Below are 24646 nucleotides of genomic sequence, written 5' to 3'. Positions count from 1 at the left end.
GACCTCTGGATAGGTCATCAGATCATCTGATTGGTGATGGCCTGACACCTGGGACCTCCGCTGATCAGCTGTTTAAGAAGGCAATTATGTCATGACAATTGTGATGTCACGTTTATTGGTCATACGGCCTAGGCCAGTAACGGCTACTCTCCGGCACTCCCGCTGTGGTGAAACTACGACTCCCAGCATGCTCCATTCATTTCTATGGAGTTCTGAGAACAGCCAAGCAAGTGTACATCTTAGGAGTCGTAGTTTTACCACAGCTGGTGTGCCGGAGATTACCCATCACTGGCTTAGGCGTAGCTCGGCCCCATTGAAGTGAATGTGGCTGAGCTCCGATACCAAGCACAGCCGCTGTACTATGTATGGCACTGCGAGCATGGGTGCCTTCTCAAACAGCTGATCGGCAGTGATCCCGGGTGTCGGACCCCCACAGATCAGATTCTGATGACCTATCCTGAGAATAAGTCATTAGCACAAAGTTAGCTCAAAAAGTTGCCCCTGTTTTTTGTATACAGCTCCCACACAGAGCTATGTTAAACAAAGTATAATCTGTTCCGGTCATCTCATGGTTAATAGAGAAGAATAATAATTTCCTGTTTTCTTGCACCACTGAGGCTTTACTTGTTCACATGTTGTGGTCTGCTTTTATCGGCATGACATGTCCTTATATAAGTAACCCAATTACTTGAATTTAGGAGAGGACGTTGACAATCGTGAGGAGGCAGTAAGTGGAGATGGCTCCAGAAAACTGGGAGGTAGGGCTTCAAAAATATCTTATTAGGTTTTACGTATTATATAGTTGGAATGGCATTATGTAGAGTTTTCTGTGTATATTTTTGAAAAATCTGAGCTAATTATTATAAACATTGTGTCCTATGGGGCTAATGTACGAGTACATTCTGGAGGCAATCTAATGAAAGAGGTCCTGGGCTGTAAACACAGTGTCTTGTAAAAGTATTCAACCCCCCCCCCCCCCCTTGACTTTTTTTCGTGTTTTGTTACATTACAGCCTTAAGTTCAATGTTTTGTTAATCTGAATTTTATCTGATGGATCAGAACACAATAGTCTAAGTCGGTGAAGTGAAATGAGAAAAATATATAATTAAAACTATTGTTTAGCAATAGAAAACAGAAAATTGTCATGTGCGAATGTATTCACGCCCTTTGTTAGGAAGCCCATAAAAAGCTCTGGTGCAACCAATTACCTTCAGAAGTCACATAATTAGTGAAATGATGTCACCTGTGTGCAATCTAAGTGTCACATGACCTGTCATTACATATAAACACCTTTTTTGAAAGGCCCCAGAGGCTGCAACACCTAAGCAAGAGGCATCACTAACCAAACACTGCCATGAAGACCAAGGAACTCTCCAAACAAGTAAGGGACAATGTTGTTGAGAAGTACGGGTTAGGTTATAAAAAAATATCCAAATCTTTGATGATCCCCAGGAGCACCATCAAATCTATCATAACCAAATGGAAAGAACATGGCAAAACAGCAAACCTGCCAAGAGACGGCCACCCACCAAAACTCACGGACCGGGCAAGGAGGGCATTATTCAGAGAGGCAGCACAGAGACCTAAGGTAACCCTGGAGGAGCTGCAGAGTTCCACAGCAGAGACTGGAGGATCTGTACATAGGACGACAATAAGCCATACGCTCCATAGAGTTGGGCTTTATGGCTCAGTGGCCAGAAGAAAGCCATTACTTTCAGCAAAAAACTAAAAGGTGCGATGTAAGTTTGCGAAAAGGCATGTGGGAGACTCCCAAAATGTATGGAGGAAGGTGCTCTGGTCTGATGAGACTAAAATGTAACTTTTCGGCCATTAAAGAAAATGTTATGTCTCACGCAAACCCAACACATCACATCACCCAAAAAACACCATCCCCACAGTGAGACATTGTGGTGGCAGTATCGTGCTGGGGGATGGGACCAGGAAACTGGTCAGAGTTGAGGGAAAGATGGATGGTGCTAAATACAGGGATATTCTTGAGCAAAGCCTGTCCCACTCTGTGCGTGATCTGAGGCTAGGACGGAGGTTCACCTTCCAGCAGGACAATGACCCCAAACACACGGCTAAAGCAACACTTGAGTGGTTTAAGGGGAAACATGTAAATGTGTTGGAATGGCCGAGTCACAGCCCAGATCTCAATCCAATAGAAGATCTGTGGTCAGACCTAAAGATTGCTGTTCATGAGCGCAAACCATCCAACTTGAAGGAGCTGGAGCAGTTTTGCAAGGAGGAATGGTCAAAAATCCCAGTGGTAAGAAGTGGCAAGCTCACAAAAGGTGGCTCTACAAAGTATTGACTTTAGGGGGCTGAATAGTTATGCACATTGACGTTTTCTGTTATTTTGTCCGATTTGTTGTTTGCTTCACAATAAAAAAAACAAAAACAAAACATCTTCATAGTTGTGGGCATGTTCTGTTAATTAAATTATGCAAATCCTCAAACAATCCATGTTAATTCCAGGTTGTGAGTCAAAAAGTCAAGGGGGGGGTGAATACTTTTGCAAGGCACTGTATGTGGCACCTAGGCAGACACCCCTAGTGTTTTGAGTATCGGGGGACCCTACTAATGTGGACCAATTACAAAAATATCTAATTGAAAAATAAGTATCCCCAAGTAGGAAACTAGTTGCATACGTTAAGTCCTGGAGCTGCTCACACATTGGGATATTGAAAGCGACCACTCATGGAGTTCAACTTTTAGAGCCTCTAATCACAAAATCTTCACATAAGCAGAAGAATTAGAACGGTTTTCACCATTGCATCCAAAATGTTATTTTATTTGTTAGCATTGGTCCCATCTGTAAGTCATAGCTCTTGGTTTGGTCCATAAGCAGGGATGCACATGTGAGACTTGGCAACCATATTAAAGGGGTTCACTCTTTTCCTTAAATAAACGTGAGGCAAGGACACTTAATAGATCCCACCATGTGCACTAGGGTGAACCACCTCTGAGCTATTAGTCACTAGTCAATGGGTGCTCTGAGCCTCCTGTTCCTCCTCACTAGCATATCTGTGGTTATGATGATGGGTCGTATGGTGTGGAATAGGTGCACCATCATTCCATACAACTTTATAACAGATATCGAAAAAGCCGAGCATCTAGCCTGACATTTACATGAAAACTTCTTTAATAGTGTTGGACGAACATCTGCCGGGACGGTTCGCGAACACGATCAAATGTTCGCGAACCACAAGTTTGCGGCGGGTCCCATTCATTTTAATGGCCGGCGAACCTGAAAAACCTTCAGCTGATATTTGCAGCCAAGAAATAATTACTAGAAGTGCACAAATAGTCCCACAACATGGACAGTGACATACCAGAGGTATTATTCAAATTTGCGGTCTCCATAAAAAAAAATTTCAATGCAAAATATCGGCAATTCAATTTTCACGTACGCGCATGCGCTAATGCACTATACAGTACCCAAATGCACTATAAAGAAAGTATATTAGTATATAGCACCCCGCTTCAATCAGTTTTTTTGGGGGCGACTGGTATATCACACCAGTAGAAATTATTTGCCCCAATAACGCTTGTCCCTCTATATTCCTGCAGTATCGCAGCAGAACCGCACACAACTGCCGCACAATACAAATGCACTATAATATACTGTCTAACATAGAAAGTATATTATAACATTGTACACGGAAGGCAATCCATTAGAATATACATCAAGATAAAACGTAACCTTTAATAATGTTACTATGACTGTCCATTCACACGTCCGTAAGTGTTTTGCGGATCCGCAAAACACGGACACCGGCAATGTGCATTCTGCAATTTGCGGACCGCGCATCACCGGCACTATAATAGAAAATGCCTAATCTTGTCTGCAATTGCGGACAAGAATAGGACATGTTCTATTTTTTTGCGGAAACGGAAGCACGGATGCGGAAGTGTGGATCCGCAAATGTGGATGCGGACAGCACATTCCGGCCCCATTGAAAATGAATGGGTCTGCTCCCGTTCAGCAAAATTGCGGAACGGATGCGGACCCATTTTGTGGACGTGTGAATGGAAAAGATATCCCTCAAAATGAAAATAAATTAAATTATTAAAGTTAAGCAAAAAGCATAGATGTGGTCGGCAATAACAAGTGCTCGGCGGCACTAAATCAGAAACCATTTGTCCTACCACAATCCGGGGGGTTCCAGTGCACATCCATGAATCCCGGAGGGAAAGCAAAAACCATCTATCCCTGGGCTAGATGATGATGTGGTATTGAAGGACAGGGGGGCAAAGAACTGTCTCTGACATTGCCCTACAGGGGGTGCTATTCTGGCCCTGATAGCCTAACCACAGACCACCCGCCCTGATAAGAGAGACCCCGCCCGGAACCTTACCCTATATGGCCCTAGTAAGCCCCTAGCCCCTAGGCCTCTGACTTCCAGGTGATCACTATATAGATCTATGTGTTTTTGACTCATTATAAAAGTATATTATAAGTATATCGCACCCCTCTGTGTATCACACCTATCGATAGCACACCTATACCAGTCCTTAAAAGGACTTTTGTGGCCCTATTAGCCAGCGTTTGGTGTCCCTAACGGCCTGTCCCTGCTCTACACAGCAACCTCTCCCTACACTGGCAAAACACTGAATGTAAAATGGCGGCCAGATCAGGTTTATTTATAAGGTAGGGGGGGTGTCCATGTGCTGAAACGTCTCAATTGGCTGTCCTGCACCACCTGATGGATGTGTCATGGGTCAAAAATCTTCATAATGTAAAAGAATATGGCGGGCGCGAATTTCTCCATATGTTCGCATGTTCGGCGAATCGCGAACACGCAAAGTTCGCTGCAAAACGACCGCCAGGCGAACCGCAAGGCCATCTCTATTCTTTAAGTGTCTAGAAAGTTTGACAAAATAAGCCTTGCAGAAATGTAGTACTTGTGAGATACTTCATGGGAAGTCCTGTATAACAGTCAGATACGAAGTTAAAGCAGACATTACAGTATAACATGTATTTTTTTGGCTAAGATAATTTCTGTAATAGGATTTTATTTAAAAAAAATGTTTCAACCATTAGCTTCTGGAGCTTCTTTGTTTCAGAGCCCATATCATGCTGCAGAATGCATATCACAGTGAAATCGACGAGGAAATGCCTTCTTTCTTGTGAACAATCAACTAAGCTCCACTAGGATGGAGTCAAAGTTGATTGAATTTGATTTGATCAAAATTGAGCTTAGATGATCACTTAGGTCAGGCATGCTCAAGCTGTGGCCCTCTATCTGTTGCAAAACTACAACTCCCAGCATGCAACAGCCTACAGCTATCAGCCTACAGCAGGGCATTGTGGGGGTTGTAGTTTTACAACAGCTGGAGGGCCGCAGGTTGAGCATGCCTGACTTAGGTGAACTTAGGAGTAGCTTGGGACCGAGCAACCAGATGAGCTCTGTGATAAATTTGACTGTGAACGCCATCCTGCAGCAGGATTTTATCTTTGTTTAATGTAATGTTTATATCATTTTAACCCATTGTCTTTTGTCTTTAGGACTCAGTGACCCCTAATGTCACATCAAGCTTACATTTTAACACAAGTGATGGACCAACCCATGAAACCATCCCAGCCTTCAAGTTGATATCCGCCATATTTCTGCTCTTCACCTTTGTGTTTGGATTGGTCATGAATACTTTATATCTCTGGGTGCTTGGCTTCAGGATGAGAAGAAGTATCAACACCACTTGGTTTTTTCATTTCATTTTGGGCAATCTTGTTTTCACCCTCTCCATTCCATTTTTCACTACTTATGTTATTATGAGGCCACACTGGATATTCAAACTATTTTTGTGCAAAGTTATCAATTCATTAATTTCATTAGACATGTATTTGACCGTATTTGTCCTCACAGTGATCAGCATTGACCGGTTCCTCTTGGTGTTTCATCCTGTCTGGTACAGGGGACACATGAACCCACAAAAGGCTACTGTTATCTGCCTGTTTTTGTGGTTCTTGGCTCTCTTGTTCACCGCTCCCTACCTTGTGTTGCGACAAGTGAAATATGAAAATAACATCACCATCTGTTACAATGACTATACGCTTTCTGGGCGGTGGAATGGGCAGCGAGTGAAATGGATTATGTTCACTACCCGGTTGTTTTTGGGTTTACTCATTCCTTTTGTAATCATTACAATATGTTATCTCCAAATCATCATCAAGATAAGTAAAGAAAACCTGGCAAAGTCTAACAAACCCTACAAGATAATCTGCATTGCTATTGCATCATTCTTTGTTTGCTGGACACCCTACCACGTATGGTATGGGATGAGTGCTGAGCCAGGTCGGTTCCCAGAGGGTCTTCTAAATGCGCTGAATGTATTAGCAACGAGCTTGACCTGTCTTAATAGTTGTTTCACCCCAATAATCTATCTATTCATTGTGGAGGACTTCAAAATGATGTTCAAAAAGTCTCTTTTGGAATTTATTGAGTTAGTCCTCAGCGAAGCCTTTACCTCAGCCAACTGGACTGTTGGATGAATAGAAAGAGCAACAAAGGACAAGACAAATTAAGACTTACACCTGGATAAGATATGAGTATATGACTATATGGTACAATCGTCAATTCAAGGCACTGGTGGATGCTCTGACTAGGATAGAAAACTTTAAGTAGATCTTAGCTATCCATCCGTAACAATACACTTGTCCACCCTGGATATGACCATTAACCCCCTCATCAACCTTGACAACCAAGGATACTGGTGCCAACAATAGGCACTTACCCTGTCACTGTTCAACCCATAAAAGAGTCTTGAAACATGATTAGTGCTAATAGCCAAACTTAGACACCCATCAAATACTTGCCTAGTATACTTAGATATGTTACCTATAGGTGGTATGATTAGAAAGACAGTTTTCTACCTTCTGGAGAGCTAAAGGTGCTTTCACACTAGCGTTATTCTTTTCCGGCATTGAGTTCCGTCCTAGGGGCTCCATACCGGAAAAGAACTGATCAGTTTTATCCTAATGCATTCTGAATGGAGAGCAATCCGTTCAGGAAACATCAGGATATCTTCAGTTCAGGACGGAGATAATACCGCAGCATACAACGGTTTTATCTCCGTCCAAAACTCCGGAACACATGCCAGAATGCCGGCATTTTTTCCCATTGAAATGCATTAATGCCGGATCTGTACCCGAGTGTTCCGGCAAAACGGATCCAGCATTGCGGTCTGCGCATGCTCAGACCACAAAAAATGTGAAAAAATATAAATGCTGGATCCGTTTTTCCGGATGACACTGGAGAGACGGATCCGGCATTTCAATGCATTTGTCATACAGATCAGGATCCTGATCCGTCTGACAAATGCCATCAGTTGGCATACATTTTGACGGATCCGGCAGGCAGTTCCGATGACAGAACTGCCTGCCGGAATCCTCTGCCACAAGTGAGAAAGTACCCTAATTTTTTTATTTTTTGCCATATAGCACTGTCTGTAAGATTTCATAGCTCAGCTAGATCTCCTCTAACAGAACCAATACTTTTCAAATCTAGAACACTTTCCTAGCTATTATCAGGGCACTGTATGGCAGTTTTGTTGGGGACTGTATTATGCTGGCATTGTATAGGCGCCATTTAGCCATTATTTACGTAATATTATTCCACTAAATGTATATATTGAAAGAGATTATCCTAGCATTATTTGCTTCTTAAGCACATACATCAGAGACGTTCTAGATGGTGGTTAGGGGCTCTAGCCTCTCCTTCTATGATGTTATCAGCATACAAGCCTATATAGTAGTTGTGACTTAGTTGTCACTACTAGAGTTGAGCGAACACCTGGATGTTCGGGTTCGAGAAGTTCGGCCGAACTTCCCTGAAATGTTCGGGTTCGGGATCCGAACCCGACCCGAACTTCGTCCCGAACCCAAACCCCATTGAAGTCAGTGGGGACCCGAACTTTTCGGCACTAAAAAGGCTGTAAAACAGCCCAGGAAAGAGCTAGAGGGCTGCAAAAGGCAGCAACATGTAGGTAAATCGTCTGCAAACAAATGTGGATAGGGAAATGAATTAAAATAAAAATTAAATAAATAAAAATTAACCAATATCAATTGGAGAGAGGTCCCATAGCAGAGAATCTGGCTTCAAGTCAGCAGAGAATCAGTCTTCATGCCATAGCAGAGAATCTGGCTTCACGTCACCCACCACTGTAACAGTCCATTGTCATATATTTAGGCCCCGGCACCCAGGCAGAGGAGAGAGGTCCCATAACAGAGAATCTGGCTTCATGTCAGCAGAGAATCAGTCTGCATATCATAGCAGAGAATCAGGCTTTACGTCACCCACCACTGTAACAGTCCATTGTCATATATTTAGGCCCCGGCACCCAGGCAGAGGAGAGAGGTCCCGTAACAGAGAATCTGGCTTCATGTCAGCAGAGAATCAGTCTGCATGTCATAGCAGAGAATCAGGCTTTACGTCACCCACCACTGGAACAGTCTATTGTCAGATATTTAGGCCCAGGCACCCAGGCAGAGGAGAGAGGTCCCGTAACAGAGAATCTGGCTTCATGTCAGCAGAGAATCAGTCTGCATGTCATAGCAGAGAATCAGGCTTTACGTCACCCAAAACTGGAACAGTCCATTGTCAGATATTTAGGCCCAGGCACCCAGGCAGAGGAGAGAGGTCCCGTAAGAGAGAATCTGGCTTCATGTCAACAGAGAATCAGTCTGCATGTCATAGCAGAGAATCATGCTTTACGTCACCCAACACTGGAACAGTCCATTGTCAGATATTTAGGCCCAGGCAGAGGAGAGAGGTCCCGTAACAGAGAATCTGGCTTCATGTCAGCAGAGAATCAGTCTTCATGTCATAGCAGAGAATCAGGCTTTACGTCACCCAACACTGGAACAGTCCATTGTCAGATATTTAGGCCCAGGCAGAGGAGAGAGGTCCCGTAACAGAGAATCTGGCTTCATGTCAGCAGAGAATCAGTCTTCATGTCATAGCAGAGAATCAGGCTTCACGTCACCCACCACTGGAACAGGCCATTGTCAGATATTTAGGCCCAGGCACCCAGGCAGAGGAGAGAGGTCCCGTAACAGAGAATCTGGCTTCATGTCAGCAGAGAATCAGTCTGCATGTCATAGCAGAGAATCAGGCTTTACGTCACCCAACACTGGAACAGTCCATTGTCAGATATTTAGGCCCAGGCACCCAGGCAGAGGAGAGAGGTCCCTTAACAGAATCTGGCTTCATGTCAGCAGAGAATCAGTCTTCATGTCATAGCAGAGAATCAGGCTTCACGTCACCTACCACTGGAACAGGCCACTGTCAGATATTTTTAGGCCCGGCACCCAGACAGAGGAGAGAGGTCCCATAACAGAGATTCAGGCTTCATGTCAGCAGAGAATCAGGCTTCACGTCACCCACCACTGGAACAGTCCATTGTCACATATTTAGGCCCAGGCACCCAGGCAGAGGAGAGAGGTCCCATAACAGAGATTCAGGCTTCATAGAAACATAGAAACATAGAATGTGTCGGCAGATAAGAACCATTTGGCCCATCTAGTCTGCCCAATATACTGAGTACTATGGATAGCCCCTGGCCCTATCTTATATGAAGGATAGCCTTATGCCTATCCCATGCATGCTTAAACCCCTTCACTGTATTTGCAGCTACCACTTCTGCAGGAAGGCTATTCCATGCATCCACTACTCTCTCAGTAAAGTAATACTTCCTTATATTACTTTTAAACCTTTGCCCCTCTAATTTAAAACTGTGTCCTCTTGTGGTAGTTTTTCTTCTTTTAAATATGCTCTCCTCCTTTACCGAGTTGATTCCCTTTATGTATTTAAAAGTTTCTATCATATCCCCTCTGTCTCTTCTTTCTTCCAAGCTGTCTCTTCTTTCTTCCAAGCTGTCAGCAGAGAATCAGTCTTCATGTCATAGCAGAGATTCAGGCTTCACGTCACCCACCACTGGAACAGGCCACTGTCAGATATTTTTAGGCCCCGGCACCCAGACAGAGGAGAGAGGTCCCATAACAGAGATTCAGGCTTCATGTCAGCAGAGAATCAGTCTTCATATCATAGCAGAGAATCAGGCTTCATGTCACCCACCACTGGAACAGGCCACTGTCAGATATTTTTAGGCCCCGGCACCCAGACAGAGGAGAGGTTCATTCAACTTTGGGTTGCCCCGCAATACAATGGTAAAATGAAAATAAAAATAGGATTGAATGAGGAAGTGCCCTGGAGTAGAATAATATATTGTTAAGGGGAGGTAGTTAATGTCTAATCTGCACAAGGGATGGACATGTCCTGTGGGATCCATGCCTGGTTCATTTTTATGAACGTCAGCTTGTCCACATTGGCTGTAGACAGGCGGCTTGGTTTGTCTGTAATGACGCCCCCTGCCGTGCTGAATACACGTTCAGACAAAACGCTGGCCGCCGGGCAGGCCAGCACCTCCAAGGCATAAAAGGCTAGCTCTGGCCACGTGGACAATTTGGAGACCCAGAAGTTGAATGGGGCCGAACCATCAGTCAGTACGTGGAGGGGTGTGCACAAGTACTGTTCCACCATGTTATTGAAATGTTGCCTCCTGCTAACACGTTCCGTATCAGGTGGTGGTGCAGTTAGCTGTGGCGTGGTGACAAAACTTTTCCACATCTCTGCCATGCTAACCCTGCCCTCAGAGGAGCTGGCCGTGACACAGCTGCATTGGCGACCTCTTGCTCCTCCTCTGCCTTCGCCTTGGGCTTTCACTTGTTCCCCTGTGACATTTGGGAATGCTCTCAGTAGCGCGTCTACCAACGTGCACTTGTACTCGCGCATATTACTATAACGCTCCAGTGCATGAAGTAAGGTGGGCACATTTTCTTTGTACCGTGGATCCAGCAGGGTGGCAACCCAGTAGTCCGCACACGTTAAAATGTGGGCAACTCTGTTGTCGTTGCGCAGGCACTGCAGCATGTAGTCGCTCATGTGTGCCAGGCTGCCCAGAGGTAAGGACAAGCTGTCCTCTGTGGGAGGCGTATCGTCATCGTCCTGCGTTTCCCCCCAGCCACGCACCAGTGATAGGCCCGAGCTGCGTTGGGTGCCAGCCCGCTGTGAACCTGCTGTGACGGTAGCACCACATCCGCCGTTGGGTTCGGACCGAACCATGCTAGCTTCTCTCTCATTGCCTTGTTGGCTGGTGATTCCTCCTCCTGAATCACTGGTGTCCCCATCTCTTGTACTGCTGGCGTTGCTGCAACCAAGTTCTCCTGGTCTAGCTCCATTAATTTCTGCTATAATGACCCGCTTGGTTTTGTTGCTAGCAATCCTTCCACGGACTTCCAGTAGTTCTTTCAGTGTATTTCTTTTAAGCAGGGTGTACCAGCCTTCCATTCACTGTTCCCAGTGTCTGCTTGGAATCCTGGTGTAAAGGAAAGTAGAAGGGAAAATCCCGCTGCTGCCAACCAATTGTGACGGTAGTAGAAAATATCCTCGTCAAGCATTCCCTTCTTCCCATAAAAGAAAATCACCCAATATTCCACGAGTAGGAATATCCCTGGAATCGCCGAATAATCCACACATGAGTCAACTTAATGCTGGAACAAGACTGATTTACTGGTACACAGAACTCACAATTTATGCAGCAAAAACTCCTCCTCTGGGCCAGGCTAGATAATTGAGTTTTAAGAATACGCACAGCTCAATTATCCTAAAACTCCTCCTCTGGGCCAGGCTAGACAATTGAGTTTTACCAATACACACAGCTCAATTATCTGCTGGCCAGAACATTTACAATTCTTAACAATTTCACACAAGTACTTTCTATCCCACATACAAACATAATCTCAACATCATTGTCCAGTACACGAATACATTCATTCTTGACACTTGGAACCGAACAATATAGTCCTCAAAATAGCAGGGAGAGAATCAAACTGAAGCATATAGGCAATTGCATAAAAGTCCTTCACACCTGCTTCATCCTCATCCTCCTCCTCCTCCACCTCCTCCTCATCCTCATCCTCCTCGTCCTCCAGTAGTGGGCCCTGTCTGGCCACATTTGTACCTGGCCTCTGCTGTTGCAAAAAACCTCCCTCTGAGTCACTTCGAAGAGACTGGCCTGAAAGTGCTAAAAATGACCCCTCTTCCTCCTCCTCCTCCTGGGCCACCTCCTCTTCCTTCATCGCCCTAAGTGTTTTCTCAAAGAGACATAGAAGTGGTATTGTAACGCTGATAACGGCGTCATCGCCACTGGCCATGTTGGTAGAGTACTCGAAACAGCGCAACAGGGCACACAGGTCTCGCATGGAGGCCCAGTCATTGGTGGTGAAGTGGGGCTGATCCGCAGTGCGACTGACCCGTGCGTGCTGCAGCTGAAACTCCACTATGGCCTGCTGCTGCTCGCACAGTCTGTCCAGCATGTGCAAGGTGGAGTTCCACCTGGCGGGCACGTCGAATATGAGGCGGTGAGCGGGAAGGCCGAAGTTACGCTGTAGCGCAGACAGGCGAGCAGCGGCAGGATGTGAACGCCGGAAGCGCGAACAGATGGCCCGCACTTTATGCAGCAGCTCTGACGGTCTGTTGTTCTATACCCCGCCACAACTCCTGTGCGGTGTGGGGCCTGTCCCCCAAACATATTAGTTTCAGAACGGCCTGCTGAAGTTTACCCCGGGCTGTGCTGAAGTTGGTGGTGAAGGTGTGTGGCTGACTGGATGAGCAGGTGGAAGAAGAGGAGGAGGAAGCTGAGTAGGAGGAGACAGGAGGCAAAGAATGTTGCCCTGCGATCCTTGGCGGCGGAAGGACGTGCGCCAAACAGCTCTCCGCCTGGGGCCCAGCCGCCATTACATTTACCCAGTGTGCAGTTAGGGAGATATAGCGTCCCTGGCCGTGCTTACTGGTCCACGTATCTGTGGTTAGGTGGACCTTGCCACAGATGGCGTTGCGCAGTGCACACTTGATTTTATCGGATACTTGGTTGTGCAGGGAAGGCACGGCTCTCTTGGAGAAGTAGTGCCGGCTGGGAACAACAGACTGTGGGACAGCAAGCGACATGAGCTGTTTGAAGCTGTCTGTGTCCACCAGCCTAAATGACAGCATTTCATAGGCCAGTAGTTTAGAAATCCTGGCATTCAGGGCCAGGGATCGAGGGTGGCTAGGTGGGAATTTACGCTTTCTCTCAAATGTTTGTGAGATGGAGAGCTGAACGCTGCCGTGTGACATGGTTGGGATGCTTGGTGGCGCAGGTGGTCGTGTTGGGTGGCGCAGGTGGTGGTGTTGGTGGTACATCCCATGTTTGCTGGGCGGCAGGTGCCAACGTTCCTCCAGAGGCGGAGGAAGAGGCCGAGGCGGCGGCTGCAGCAGAAGAGGCCGAGGCGGCAGCAGCAGAAGAGGCCGAGGCGGCAGCAGCAGAAGATGTAGCAGGGGGAGCCTGAGTGACTTCCTTGTTTTTAAGGTGTTTACTCCACTGCAGTTCATGCTTTGCATGCAGGTGCCTGGTCATGCAGGTTGTGCTAAGGTTCAGAACGTTAATGCCTCGCTTCAGGCTCTGATGGCACAGCGTGCAAACCACTCGGGTCTTCTCGTCAGCACATTGTTTGAAGAAGTGCCATGCCAGGGAACTCCTTGAAGCTGCCTTTGGGATGCTCGGTCCCAGATGGCGGTGGTCAGTTGCAGGCGGAGTCTCTTGGCAGCGGGTGTTCTGCTTTTGCCCACTGCTCCCTCTTTGTCTTTTGCTACACTGTTGGCTCGGTCTCACCACTGCCTCTTCCTCCGAACTGTGAAAGTCAGTGGCACGACCTTTATTCCATGTGGGGTCTAGGACCTCATCGTCCCCTGAATCGTCTTCCACCCAGTCTTGATCCCTGACCTCCTGTTCAGTCTGCACACTGCAGAAAGACGCAGCAGTTGGCACCTGTGTTTCGTCATCATCAGAGACGTGCTGAGGTGGTATTCCCATGTCCTCATCATCAGGAAACATAAGTGGTTGTGCGTTAGTGCATTCTATCTCTTCCACCCCTGGGGAAGGGGTAGGTGCATGCCCTTGGAAAACCTGGCAGCAGAGACTTCAAACAGCATAAGAGACTGCTGCATAACTTGAGGCTCAGACAGTTTCCCTGATATGCATGGGGGTGATGTGACAGACCGATGGGCTTGGTTTTCATGCGCCATCTGTGCGCTTTCTGCAGAAGACTGGGTGGGAGATAATGTGAACGTGCTGGATGCACTGTCGGCCACCCAATTGACTAATGCCTGTACCTGCTCAGGCCTTACTATCCTCAGAACGGCATTGGGCCCCACCAAATATCCCTGTAAATTCTGGCGGCTACTGGGACCTGAGGTAGTTGGTACACTAGGACGTGTGGCTGTGGCAGAACGGCCACGTCCTCTCCCAGCACCAGAGGGTCCACTAACACCACCACGACCATGTCCGCGTCCGCGTCCCTTACTAGATGTTTTCCTCATTGTTACCGTTCACCACAATAAGAAAAATATTATTCGGGCCAATGTATTGAATTCAAATTCAGGCCTTTTTTTACAGACACCTAACACTATCTGGCTATCTATTTAGGTACCGTATTACACTAATACAGGCACAGCAGTAACGACAGATTTAGCTGAATACAAATTTGAGGCCTATTATTTAGGCGCTGGGTGACAGGTATACGTTTACGGACAGAATTAGACTTGGATCTGCACTGTAGCATGTGTGTGAAGTTCTTGAGAATGACCCTATCGGCACCTTGAATCTAATATACCCTTTTAGGGATAGATTTAAAGTAGGCCTGATACAGCAGAAACCACTAATTTAGAGAATTGCAAAATTGGGAATTGTTTTTCAACCCAGAACAAAAACTGTGCTTTGACGGACACTAAAAATAACTTGACCAGCTAAAACAGTAATGACAGATTTAGATGAATATAAATGTGAGGCCTAGTTTTTAGGCGCTGGGTGACAGGCTCAACTTGCCCCTGATGTAGTATATGGCCAAAAAATAACCACACTATTGATGGTTAAATGCACTTGTTGAAAGCTTGACCCTGATGTAGGATATAGCAAAAAATAACCACACTATTGATGGTTAAATGGACTTGGTGGCAGCTTGTGCTGGCGCACCACAAGACACAAAATGGCCGCCGATCACCCCAGAAAAAAGTGACTGAAAAACGCTCTGGGCAGCCTAAAAACAGTGAGCAATTGAATAGCAGCAGTTTAATGATCCACAGCTGTAGATCGATCACAGAATGAAGTCTTTTGCAGAGTTAATCTGCCTAATCTCGCCCTAACGTCGCAGCTGCAACCTCTCCCTATACTGATCATAGCAGAGTGACGTGCGGCGCTACGTGACTCCAGCTTATATAGAGGCTGGGTCACATGGTGCACTGGCCAATCACAGCCATGCCAATAGTAGGCAAGGCTGTGATGGCCTCTTGGGGCAAGTAGTATGACGCTTGTTGATTGGCTGCTTTGCAGCCTTTCAAAAAGCGCCAAGAAAGCGCCGAACACCGAACCCGGACCCGGACTCGCTCATCCCTAGTCACTACCTAAGGTGAGCACAATCTTTTTTTTTTTTTTTTTCTTCATATTAATTCCAGACAAAATAATACATCAAAGTTATATTTTCTATAGCGCTATCATTGAAACCAACTACCTAAAATATAGCTTTTATTCAATTTTACTAAAATAAAGGTCCCTAACGGGGGGACCAAAATAGACATGGACAAACACAGAAAAGAGCAACTAAGGATCAGGCAGAGGACTGATGCTGACGGAAGGAGATAGGGGCAACACGTGTGGGTTTCTAGTGTCTGTCCCTAAGGTGTCCCTCAGACTATCCTCAGCCCAGAGATACACCTGGATGGTAGGAGTACTCTGTCCACGTGCCTCGACTGCCTGTCCTTATAACGCCCTTGCTAAAGGTATATTAACCCATATAGATGCCTGGGTCCTTGTATACACTGATTACTAAATGAAATACACATACAAAACTTAATATCACATCACTTGTCCCGACGCGTTTCCCCTTATAATTCTAAAGGTTTGTCAGGGGACACAAGTATATAAGTGTGTGTCACAGATATACACCAGAAACAAAAACAAAACAAAAACTGGAGAACCCCCAAGCAAGCATTAGTCAGCGAGGGGAAACACAATATACGTGTAGCTAATTGGCTTAAATAGAAGAAGACCAGTATGATACTTATCTGGCGACGAACTTCCAATTCCTGCTCACAGACCACGGGTGTCTGGCTTGAGGGGCTCCAAGGGGGCAAAAAAAGATGTGGCTCCAATTAGTTCATTCAAACACACTTCCTTTTAAACCCGATACGGGGCGGTCCCTGATGCTGTTAGCCAATCCTGAGCTGTGCAGCCTACCATGTGACCCGGCCCAACCTACTGTCAATTGGCCCGTCATCCTAAGATCGGGTTATGCGATATACTTAACTCATATGGCTCACAGAGACATAGGTGGTTGTTGGGGTCAAGGTATATATTCGGGCATAGAGTAAGCCCATGAATAGAGGAATATCGATGTGTTCCTTATTACCTGGAACGCACGCATACCAACAAGATGGCCGTGCGTTCCATCCAGGTCCAATGGTGAGTCTAGGGACGGCCGTGCACGTCATTAAGAAGCGCGCGTGTCGGGTCGCAGGGGGCGTGTCAAGATTGCCGTGCGTTCCACAGCGGCCCGGTAATGACACCGCCCCTCGCCGCTGTTAAGGAGTGCAGGTATCTCGAGGTGGTTAGAAACGTCAAGACTAGCAAGGCTCTAAAGGTCCTGAGATGCATTCACATCAGCAGTACTATACAGCTGACGTCTTGCCAAAGGAACGCACGCCCATTTGCAAGATGGCCGTGCGTTCCAGATCGTAGATATGGAGAGGCCGTGCGTGTCGATGATCAGATAATGTAACCGCCCATCAACACACAGGGGGCGTGTTGGATTAGCCGAGCGCTCCACCCTATAACCCAGCACCATGCTGCAATCCCTGGTTAGCATATAATACAATTATGGACCGCAGACATGGTAACAGCAAGGGGATATCCCACATCTTGTTTTATTTAGGATCAGAGGCTAGGAAGGACTGCATATAACCCTAATGGTGCCAATTCAGTGTCTCAAACATTTGATCACGTACAGCTGCAGCAGTGCAGTCATAGTGGCATCATAGGGGTATCATGTTTTTTAGGTGTGCTTGAAACCACCTGTACCATATTAACCATGAAAGAGATACCATAGAAGATGGAGAACTGGGTGCTCAGATATGAGACTACCCTACAATAATAACCTGACACTTCTTGTGTCGATATTGGATTCTATCAATAAAAGAGGATTACGTTTCAGAATACTAGGAGTTGCCTACTTGGATCAAAGAGTATAGTGAATTACAAAAAGCACGAGAATGTTAGTTTTTCATTGAGACCCCTTGGTGATTGTGAACGGAACCGGTAGATCCACTCAGTTTCCTTCTGTAGGATCCTACTGTCCCAGTCACTCTTCCTGGGGGATGGTCTAATCACCTCCAGGGCTGAAAATTTTAATGATTTTGGGTCACCATTATGGAATTCCCATATATGATTTGCTATGGGGATGTCCTTTTTAATATCATTAATATGTTCCAAGATACGTCTCCGGAATTCCCGAAATGTTTTTCCCACATAGTCCCTTGGGCATGTACATTGGGCAAGGTAGATCACCCCCGTGCTCCTGCAATTAATGAAATCTCTAATAACATAGTTCCTACTGGTGGCCGAGCAGGTATTCGTTTTGGTGTTTTTCACATAGTTACATGCCATACATGCCCCGCATCGGAATGTGCCCAATGGTTTTCGGTCTAACCATGTGCCTTCCGGGGTTGGTCGCAAATAGTGGCTATGAACTAGGCGATCACGAAGGCATCTACCCTGTCTAAAGGTGATACTGGGGCGGGAGTATTATTTTCCCTTGACGAGAATTATATTTTCTATACACTTAAAGCCCCCCCCCCCCTCGAAGTTCCCTCCCAGCCCACACCTTTACGATGAGTCTCCCATTATCACGGCAGAAGAAGAATATAGAGGGATAGTGAGAAGGCTGGAACAAGAAAATTTAAATATTCCATTCTCCCCATAGCTTGAGCCATTTATCCTCAGAATTTCTTTGTTTGTATAAGAAATATTCCTAACTTTTAATCTTACCATCAAGACTAAACCATGTATTCATAGTTGGAACATTTGATGAAAACCAAGCCCATGCAATCAATAACCTTGCCAGGAATATTATTTTAACCAAAAGATTGCGTTTGTACTTATTGCACCCAACTTTAGAAAAATCACTCAAAATCCAAAACTCTACCATAAATGGAATCATAATTTAAAATTTTTGAATAATAGAACTATGTAGTGCCTTCCAGTATTCTTTTAGTTATATACATGTCCAGAGCTTATGGAAGTGATTGGGGCACTAAAATGGCTCTAAAAAAGTCATAGAAAGGGCTAGAGGGCTGAGAAAGGTAGCAAAAATAGGGGTAAGAGCAGGACAATTGCCCTGCAAACAAATGTTGATAGGGAAATGAATAAAAATAACATAGAATAAAAAAAAAAGTAAAAAATAATGATCTTGAACTAGGAAGCGGAGGTCCATATGGAGTAGGAGGTTGAGGAGGCGGTGGATGTGGCAGTGTAGGTGAAAGTGGTGGTGGGGGAGGAGGAGGTGGAGGTAGCCAACACTGTTTTTGTAGTTTTTTTAATTTTTTTTTATAAATTTTGGAAGACCCCTAAACATTGTGAAATATAAAAAAGAAAACAAAGAGAAAAGGCGCTGCAGTATAAAAATGGCTGGTTAAGGCCGGTATATATGTCTATTCTGCACAAGGTACGGACAAGTCCTGTGGGATCCATGCCTGCTTCATTATAATGAACGTGAGCTTGTCCACATTGGCTGTGGACAGGCGGCTGCGCTTGTCTGTGATGACGCCCCCTGCCGTGCTAAACACACGTTCAGACAATACACCGGCTGCAGGGCAGGCCAGCACCTCCAAGGTGTAAAGGGCAAGCTCAGGCCATGTGCCCGATTTGGAGACCCAGAAGTTGAAGGGGGCAGACCCGTCATTCAGTACGTGTAGGCGTGTGCACACATACTGCTCCACCATGTTGGTGAAATGCTGCCTCCTGCTAATACGTTCCATCAGCTGGTGGTGCTGGTTGTTGTGGCGTGCTGACAAAGCTTTTTCACATTTTGGCCATGATAACCCTGCCTTCTGAGGTGCTGGCGGTGCCCCAGCTGCGTTGGCAACCTCTTCCTCGTCCTCTGCCTTCGCCTTGTGCTTCCACTGAGCCCCCGTTGTCAGGTGGGAATGCCACCAGCAGCGCGTCTACCAGCGTGCGCTTGTACTCGCACATCTTCCGATCACGCTCCAGTGACGGAATTAAGGACGGCACGTTGTCCTTGTAGCGGGGATCCAGCAGCGTGGCCACCCAGTAATCAGCACAAGTTAGAATGTGGGCAACTTGGCTGTCGTTGCGCAGGCACTGCAGCATGTAATGGCTCATGTGTGCCAGGCTGCCCAGAGGCAATGAAAAGCTGTCCTCTGTGGGAGGTGTATCGTCTGTGTCCTCTGTATCTCCCCAGCCACGCACCAGTGATGGCCATGAGCTGCTTCAGGTGCTGTGAACACGGTTCCTCCTCATCATCATCTTCCTCTTCCTCATCCTCCAGAACTGTGCCATGGCTGGACAATTGTGTACCTGGCCTCTGTTGGTGCAGGAACCCACCCTCTGAGCGACTTGTGAATGACTGGCCTTATAACCGTGGAAATGATCCCTCTTCCTCCTCCTCTACCTCCTGTGCCACATCCTCTTCCATCATCGCCCAAAGTGTTTTTTCAAGGAGACATAGAAGTGGGATAGTAATGCTGAGGACTGTGTCATCGGCACTGTTCATGTTGGTGGAGTACTCGAAACAGCGCAACTGTAGTGTCCCACTACGTAAGGGTGGGCACTACACAAGGGTCAATTGGGTCACGTTGTTCTCCACCTCCTGTGGAACATGGTCATTGTATTTTATATAGCACGTTAATGTATATTGTCATGTTATTTATGTCATCTCCTGTGTACCAGGCCTGTTAGGGGTGTAGTTCCTCCTCTTGGACAGTAGAGGGAGCTAGGGAACCCCCTAGTATAAATAGCCAGGTCCAGACCAGAGAGAGGGTTGTTAATAGTGTATTCAGAAGCCAAGAGTCACTTCAGCCAGAGAGGAGCTGAGAAGCAGCTTCTGACATGCAGCTAGATAGCCCAGGTTTCTAGCTTGCTATCAGGAGAAGAGCCTGTCTCCTGAGAAACCCAGTTCCCACAAAAGTACAGTGCAGAGCCAAGTTGTTCCAGCCAAACAGAGAGCTGAAGGGCAGAAGAATATTTAAAGCAAAGAGACATATACCTGAGGAAGTTTTCCCTAACCAAGGATAAAGCCAGCAATAGGGCATACGGTCCGTGGAGAAAGACAGACAGGATTCTGAGCAAAAGTGCAGCCTGATCTGTAAGTGTTTAACCCTCTGAGTATCTTGCAAGAACATTGTGCCTGCCATTTGATGTAAAGCCTGCCTGTCACCACCTTGTTACATGTGGAACTGATCAAAGATTGTAAATAGTTAACCTGTTCAGTAAAAATAAGTTTTGGTTCACTGCAACTTGTGTTCCTCACTTATTACTACAAGAAATCGGTGTGCCACCGTTACCGGCACTGGCGTCACAAACGTTACAAACTTAAAGGGATCTTGCCACCGGCACATTAAACCTGCAACACCCAGGGCACCTCACCTACCACCTGGCCTAGTCCCTATACACAGAGAGTGCCCCAGATGATCCATGTGCCAGCCTCTCCATCACTGCTGTATGCCTGCCCAGGGTCTTCTGTAAACTGTGAGTACCAAGAGCAACCCTCGGTTCATTAACTACCCCTGTGACCTCGCACTCGCTCACCCTCCAGGGCTGCGTACTGCATATTTTGGCATCACGAACAGGATACAGAATATTCCTACGCCATAGTGGAATTTGAACTGTGTGCCAATATTGCCTATAAAGTGATAAATGCCCTATCTGTTTATTTGAAAATTGTTGGGCCAACGAACTGTGAAAAATCGCGGTGTGAAAACGGTATATTGTGGACTGTTTTCCGCTTCCTAAGTCCCCGCTTGCTGTCAGTGAATTGACAGCCCTATGCTTAAAGATGGCCGCCTAAGCTGACTGGAATTGTTGCTGCGCCATCGCTGTATTTTGTTGGCGGGAAAAAATTGGCGCCTTCTGCTGAAAGAGCGGGAAGGACTGTATGTTAGCGCCACCGCCTTATCAGCTTATTTGCATGTCTGCCAAGATGGACTCCGCCTCCCCCATGTTGGAGTACCTAAGGGGCGGCCTCCCGGAGCAGTGGAAGGTCTTGGGCAAGATACTGAGAGCCGTCCTGTCGTTCACCAGTGAAGGATCGGGCATGTTGGAGAGAGAGGATTGCTCCAATCTAATGGCTTTGCCTACCGTCAGGACTGCAGAGCCTACAATGTTCGAGGAGGAAGAAGCCCCACCGGCCTATACTCCGGGACCGGAGAGGCCACCCTGCCTTCCACCGCGGTCGCAGCCCGAGCCGTGCCTTGGCTCGGGGAAGGAACTTGCCCGGCCCAGTGCGCAATGGTCTTCGCTGATGGCCGAGATACGAGCCGTGGCCGTACAAAAGACAACCCGAAAAAATATATATTTCGAGGGGCTTGCGAAGAATGTCTACGAGCGCCACGCGAACACTCAACCCCACCTGGAAAGAAGAATGGGGGTAGTGGTGGAATTTGACAAGATTCGGGGGTTTGGATTTATTAAAGACCACTCCACGGGCCGAGACCTTTTTGTAAACCGGAGGTCTGTAAAGATCAGCTACCTGCCGGAGCATCTGCGCAACCTCCGCGAACGAGAAGAGGGGGAGTTAACCCCCGCTGAGGGCCTGAGAGGGTCGTACGCCACGGCTGTAGCCCGTCCCAAGCCGGGACCAGAAGATTGGGAGGAGCCCGAGGAGCCCACCAGTCCAGAACGTGAGCCCGAGCGCCTGATGGAACCGGCTCACAATACATACCAAGAGCGGGGTTCCTTCACCGGCCCCAATGTCTTTTGGCAACCCACAGTGCTGGAAAAATGGGTGAGCCCCTATCCCTCACCTGAGTTACCTCGCCGGGAAAAGACTCAGGTGGATATGGAGAATCTGGAGAAATTTCATGCAGCACTTGATGCCCTAAGGAGAGGGAAAAGTTCCGACCCAGTGCCTGAACCTGCTGCAACTGTGCCGGAGACCTGCAGTGAAGCAGCGCCCGAGAGATTGGAGGATCAAATTGCCAGGTTAGAGATCCACCTTCATGGCCTGCGCCAGCTTGTCGCGTCCAGAGTGGCACCGATACCACCGGACCATATTGATCCCCCAATGTACTCTAATGTCCCCGAGCCTGCAGTCAGAGTTCCTGTCCCCGCCAGCTCGGAGACTTCCATAGCTGTGCCCGCCGCTGCGGCACCAGCTAAACTCTGTTATACGAGGAGTCGGGTCCGTCGCCTGAAGCCAGTGACACCCAAATCCATGGAGTCTCCTGAAGCGTTAACCCCTCCTGTAGTGTTAACCCCCAGGCTTGTGGAGCCTATGCCAGTGACAGGCCCATTTATTCTTCAATTGCCTGTCAACACTATTTTGTGGGCCCAGCCAATCATGGATCCTCGTCCCAGGCCAAGATTCCGAGCAGAGCCAGGATGTACCACAACTGATGACCAGGGTGGAGTTGATACATACCTCTAAGTAGGCCTGCTAGGCCATGTTTTGTTGTGCTGATGTACCTGTGTTTTGGCCCAAAGAGCTGCTGCCAGTTACCCACGGCCCAGTGGTAGTTGAAAGGCCACTGAGAATACCAATTGCTCTGCTGCCATACCATTTACCAGGACATCCTGCCTGCTTTAAAGTGCTATCCAAGTTGTGCCTGCTGTTGTTGTTTTGCATCTTTTCCCTTTTTAACCCCCTTTTCAGGTTGATCAGGGATTTTACAGCACAACTTTTATCTACCAGGACTTGCCAGGGGAAAAGTATCCCTGAGATGTAGAGTTCTGTGTTGTGACTTTTATATGCAATCTTAATTCAAGAACTGTGCCCAGAGATGACCCCAACGCATGTGGGCCTCTGAGATGCTATTTTATGGGACTATTGTATTATTATTGACTATCCTGGTTATCCCTGATACGCTGTGCCAGGTCAGCGCCCCTGTTCCCTATACTATCCTGAGTGAAGAGAACGACGCCCCTTTTCACTGCACTTGTTCCTTTGCCAGCGGAGCCGCCTGATATTTTTATTGCAAATGTATATGTGTATGCCTGCTTTGCATTTTTGTCTTTCAGGTCACAGTGTCCAGCTGGGCGGGCCCCTTGTGTTGCGCCGAGGACGGGCAACTTCAAAGCAACGGGGTATGTAGTGTCCCACTACGTAAGGGTGGGCACTACACAAGGGTCAATTGGGTCACGTTGTTCTCCACCTCCTATGGAACATGGTCATTGTATTTTATATGGCATTTAATGTATATTGTCATGTTATTTATGTCATCTCCTGTGTACCAGGCCTGTTAGGGGTGTAGTTCCTCCTCCTAGACAGAAGAGGGAGCTAGGGAACCCCCTAGTATAAATAGCCAGGTCCAGACCAGAGAGAGGGTTGTTAATAGTGTAGTCAGAAGCCAAGAGTCACTTCAGCCAGAGAGGAGCTGAGAAGCAGCTTCTGACATGCAGCTAGATAGCCCAGGTTTCTAGCTTGCTACCAGGAGAAGAGTCTGCCTCCTGAGAAACCCAGTTCCCACAAAAGTACAGTGCAGAGCCAAGTTGTTCCAGCCAAACAGAGAGCTGAAGGGCAGAAGGATATTTAAAGCAAGGAGACATATACCTGAGGAAGTTTTCCCTAACCAAGGATAAAGCCAGCAATAGGGCATACGGGCCTTGGAGAAAGACAGACAGGATTCTGAGCAAAAGTGCAGCCTGATCTGTAAGTGTTTAACCCTCTGAGTATCTTGCAAGAACATTGTGCCTGCCATTTGATGTAAAGCCAGCCTGTCACCACCTTGTTACATGTGGAACTGATCAAAGATTGTAAATAGTTAACCTGTTCAGTAAAAATAAGTTTTGGTTCACTGCAACTTGTGTTCCTCACTTATTACTACAAGAAATCGGTGTGCCACCGTTACCGGCACTGGCGTCACGAACTTTAAAGGCATCTTGCCACCGGCACATTAAACCTGCAACACCTAGGGCACCTCACCTACCACCTAGCCTGGTCCCTATACACAGAGAGTCCCCCAGAGGATCCATGTGCCAGCCTCTCCATCACTGCTGTACGCCTACCCAGGGTCTTCTATAAACTGTGAGTACCAAGAGCAACCCTCGGTTCATTAACTACCCCTGTGACCTCACACTCGCTCACCCTTCAGGGCTGTGTACTGCACAACACGGCACACATGTCCCCCATGGAGGCCCACTCGTTGGTGGTGAAGTGGTGCTATTCCGCAGAGCGACTCACCCGTGCGTGCTGCAGCTGAAACTCCACTATCGCCTGCTGCTGCTCGCACATCCTCTCCAGCATGTGCAAGGTGGAGTACCACCTTGTTGGCACGTCACATATGAGGCGGTGAGCGGGAAGGCCGAAGTTACGCTGCAGCGC

The 24646-nt window shown here is 47.1% G+C and overlaps 1 protein-coding gene across 1 annotated transcript; it reads left to right on the top strand.

The window, feature by feature from the left end:
- The first annotated feature begins 708 nt into the window (after nucleotides 1-708).
- LOC120986789 (probable G-protein coupled receptor 33) lies at nucleotides 709-6860 on the top strand. The gene is made up of 2 exons (XM_040415495.1): nucleotides 709-758; nucleotides 5513-6860. The coding sequence occupies exons 1-2, from the start codon at nucleotides 738-740 to the stop codon at nucleotides 6494-6496; spliced, it is 1005 nt and encodes a 334-aa protein (XP_040271429.1). The 5' UTR covers nucleotides 709-737; the 3' UTR covers nucleotides 6497-6860.
- Nucleotides 6861-24646: the final 17786 nt, after the last annotated feature.

This window comes from Bufo bufo, chromosome 1, assembly GCF_905171765.1.
Source record: "Bufo bufo chromosome 1, aBufBuf1.1, whole genome shotgun sequence".
In the NCBI taxonomy this organism is placed as follows: domain Eukaryota; kingdom Metazoa; phylum Chordata; class Amphibia; order Anura; family Bufonidae; genus Bufo; species Bufo bufo.
Note: the sequence above shows the minus strand (reverse complement) of the source record. Positions and strands in the feature narration are given on the sequence as shown.

Coding starts and splice junctions, on each gene's coding strand:
- LOC120986789 (XM_040415495.1), top strand. CDS start 738: ATGGCTCCAGAAAACTGGGAG. Junction 759..5,512: donor TGGCTCCAGAAAACTGGGAG/GTAGGGCTTCAA, acceptor TTTTGTCTTTAG/GACTCAGTGACCCCTAATGT.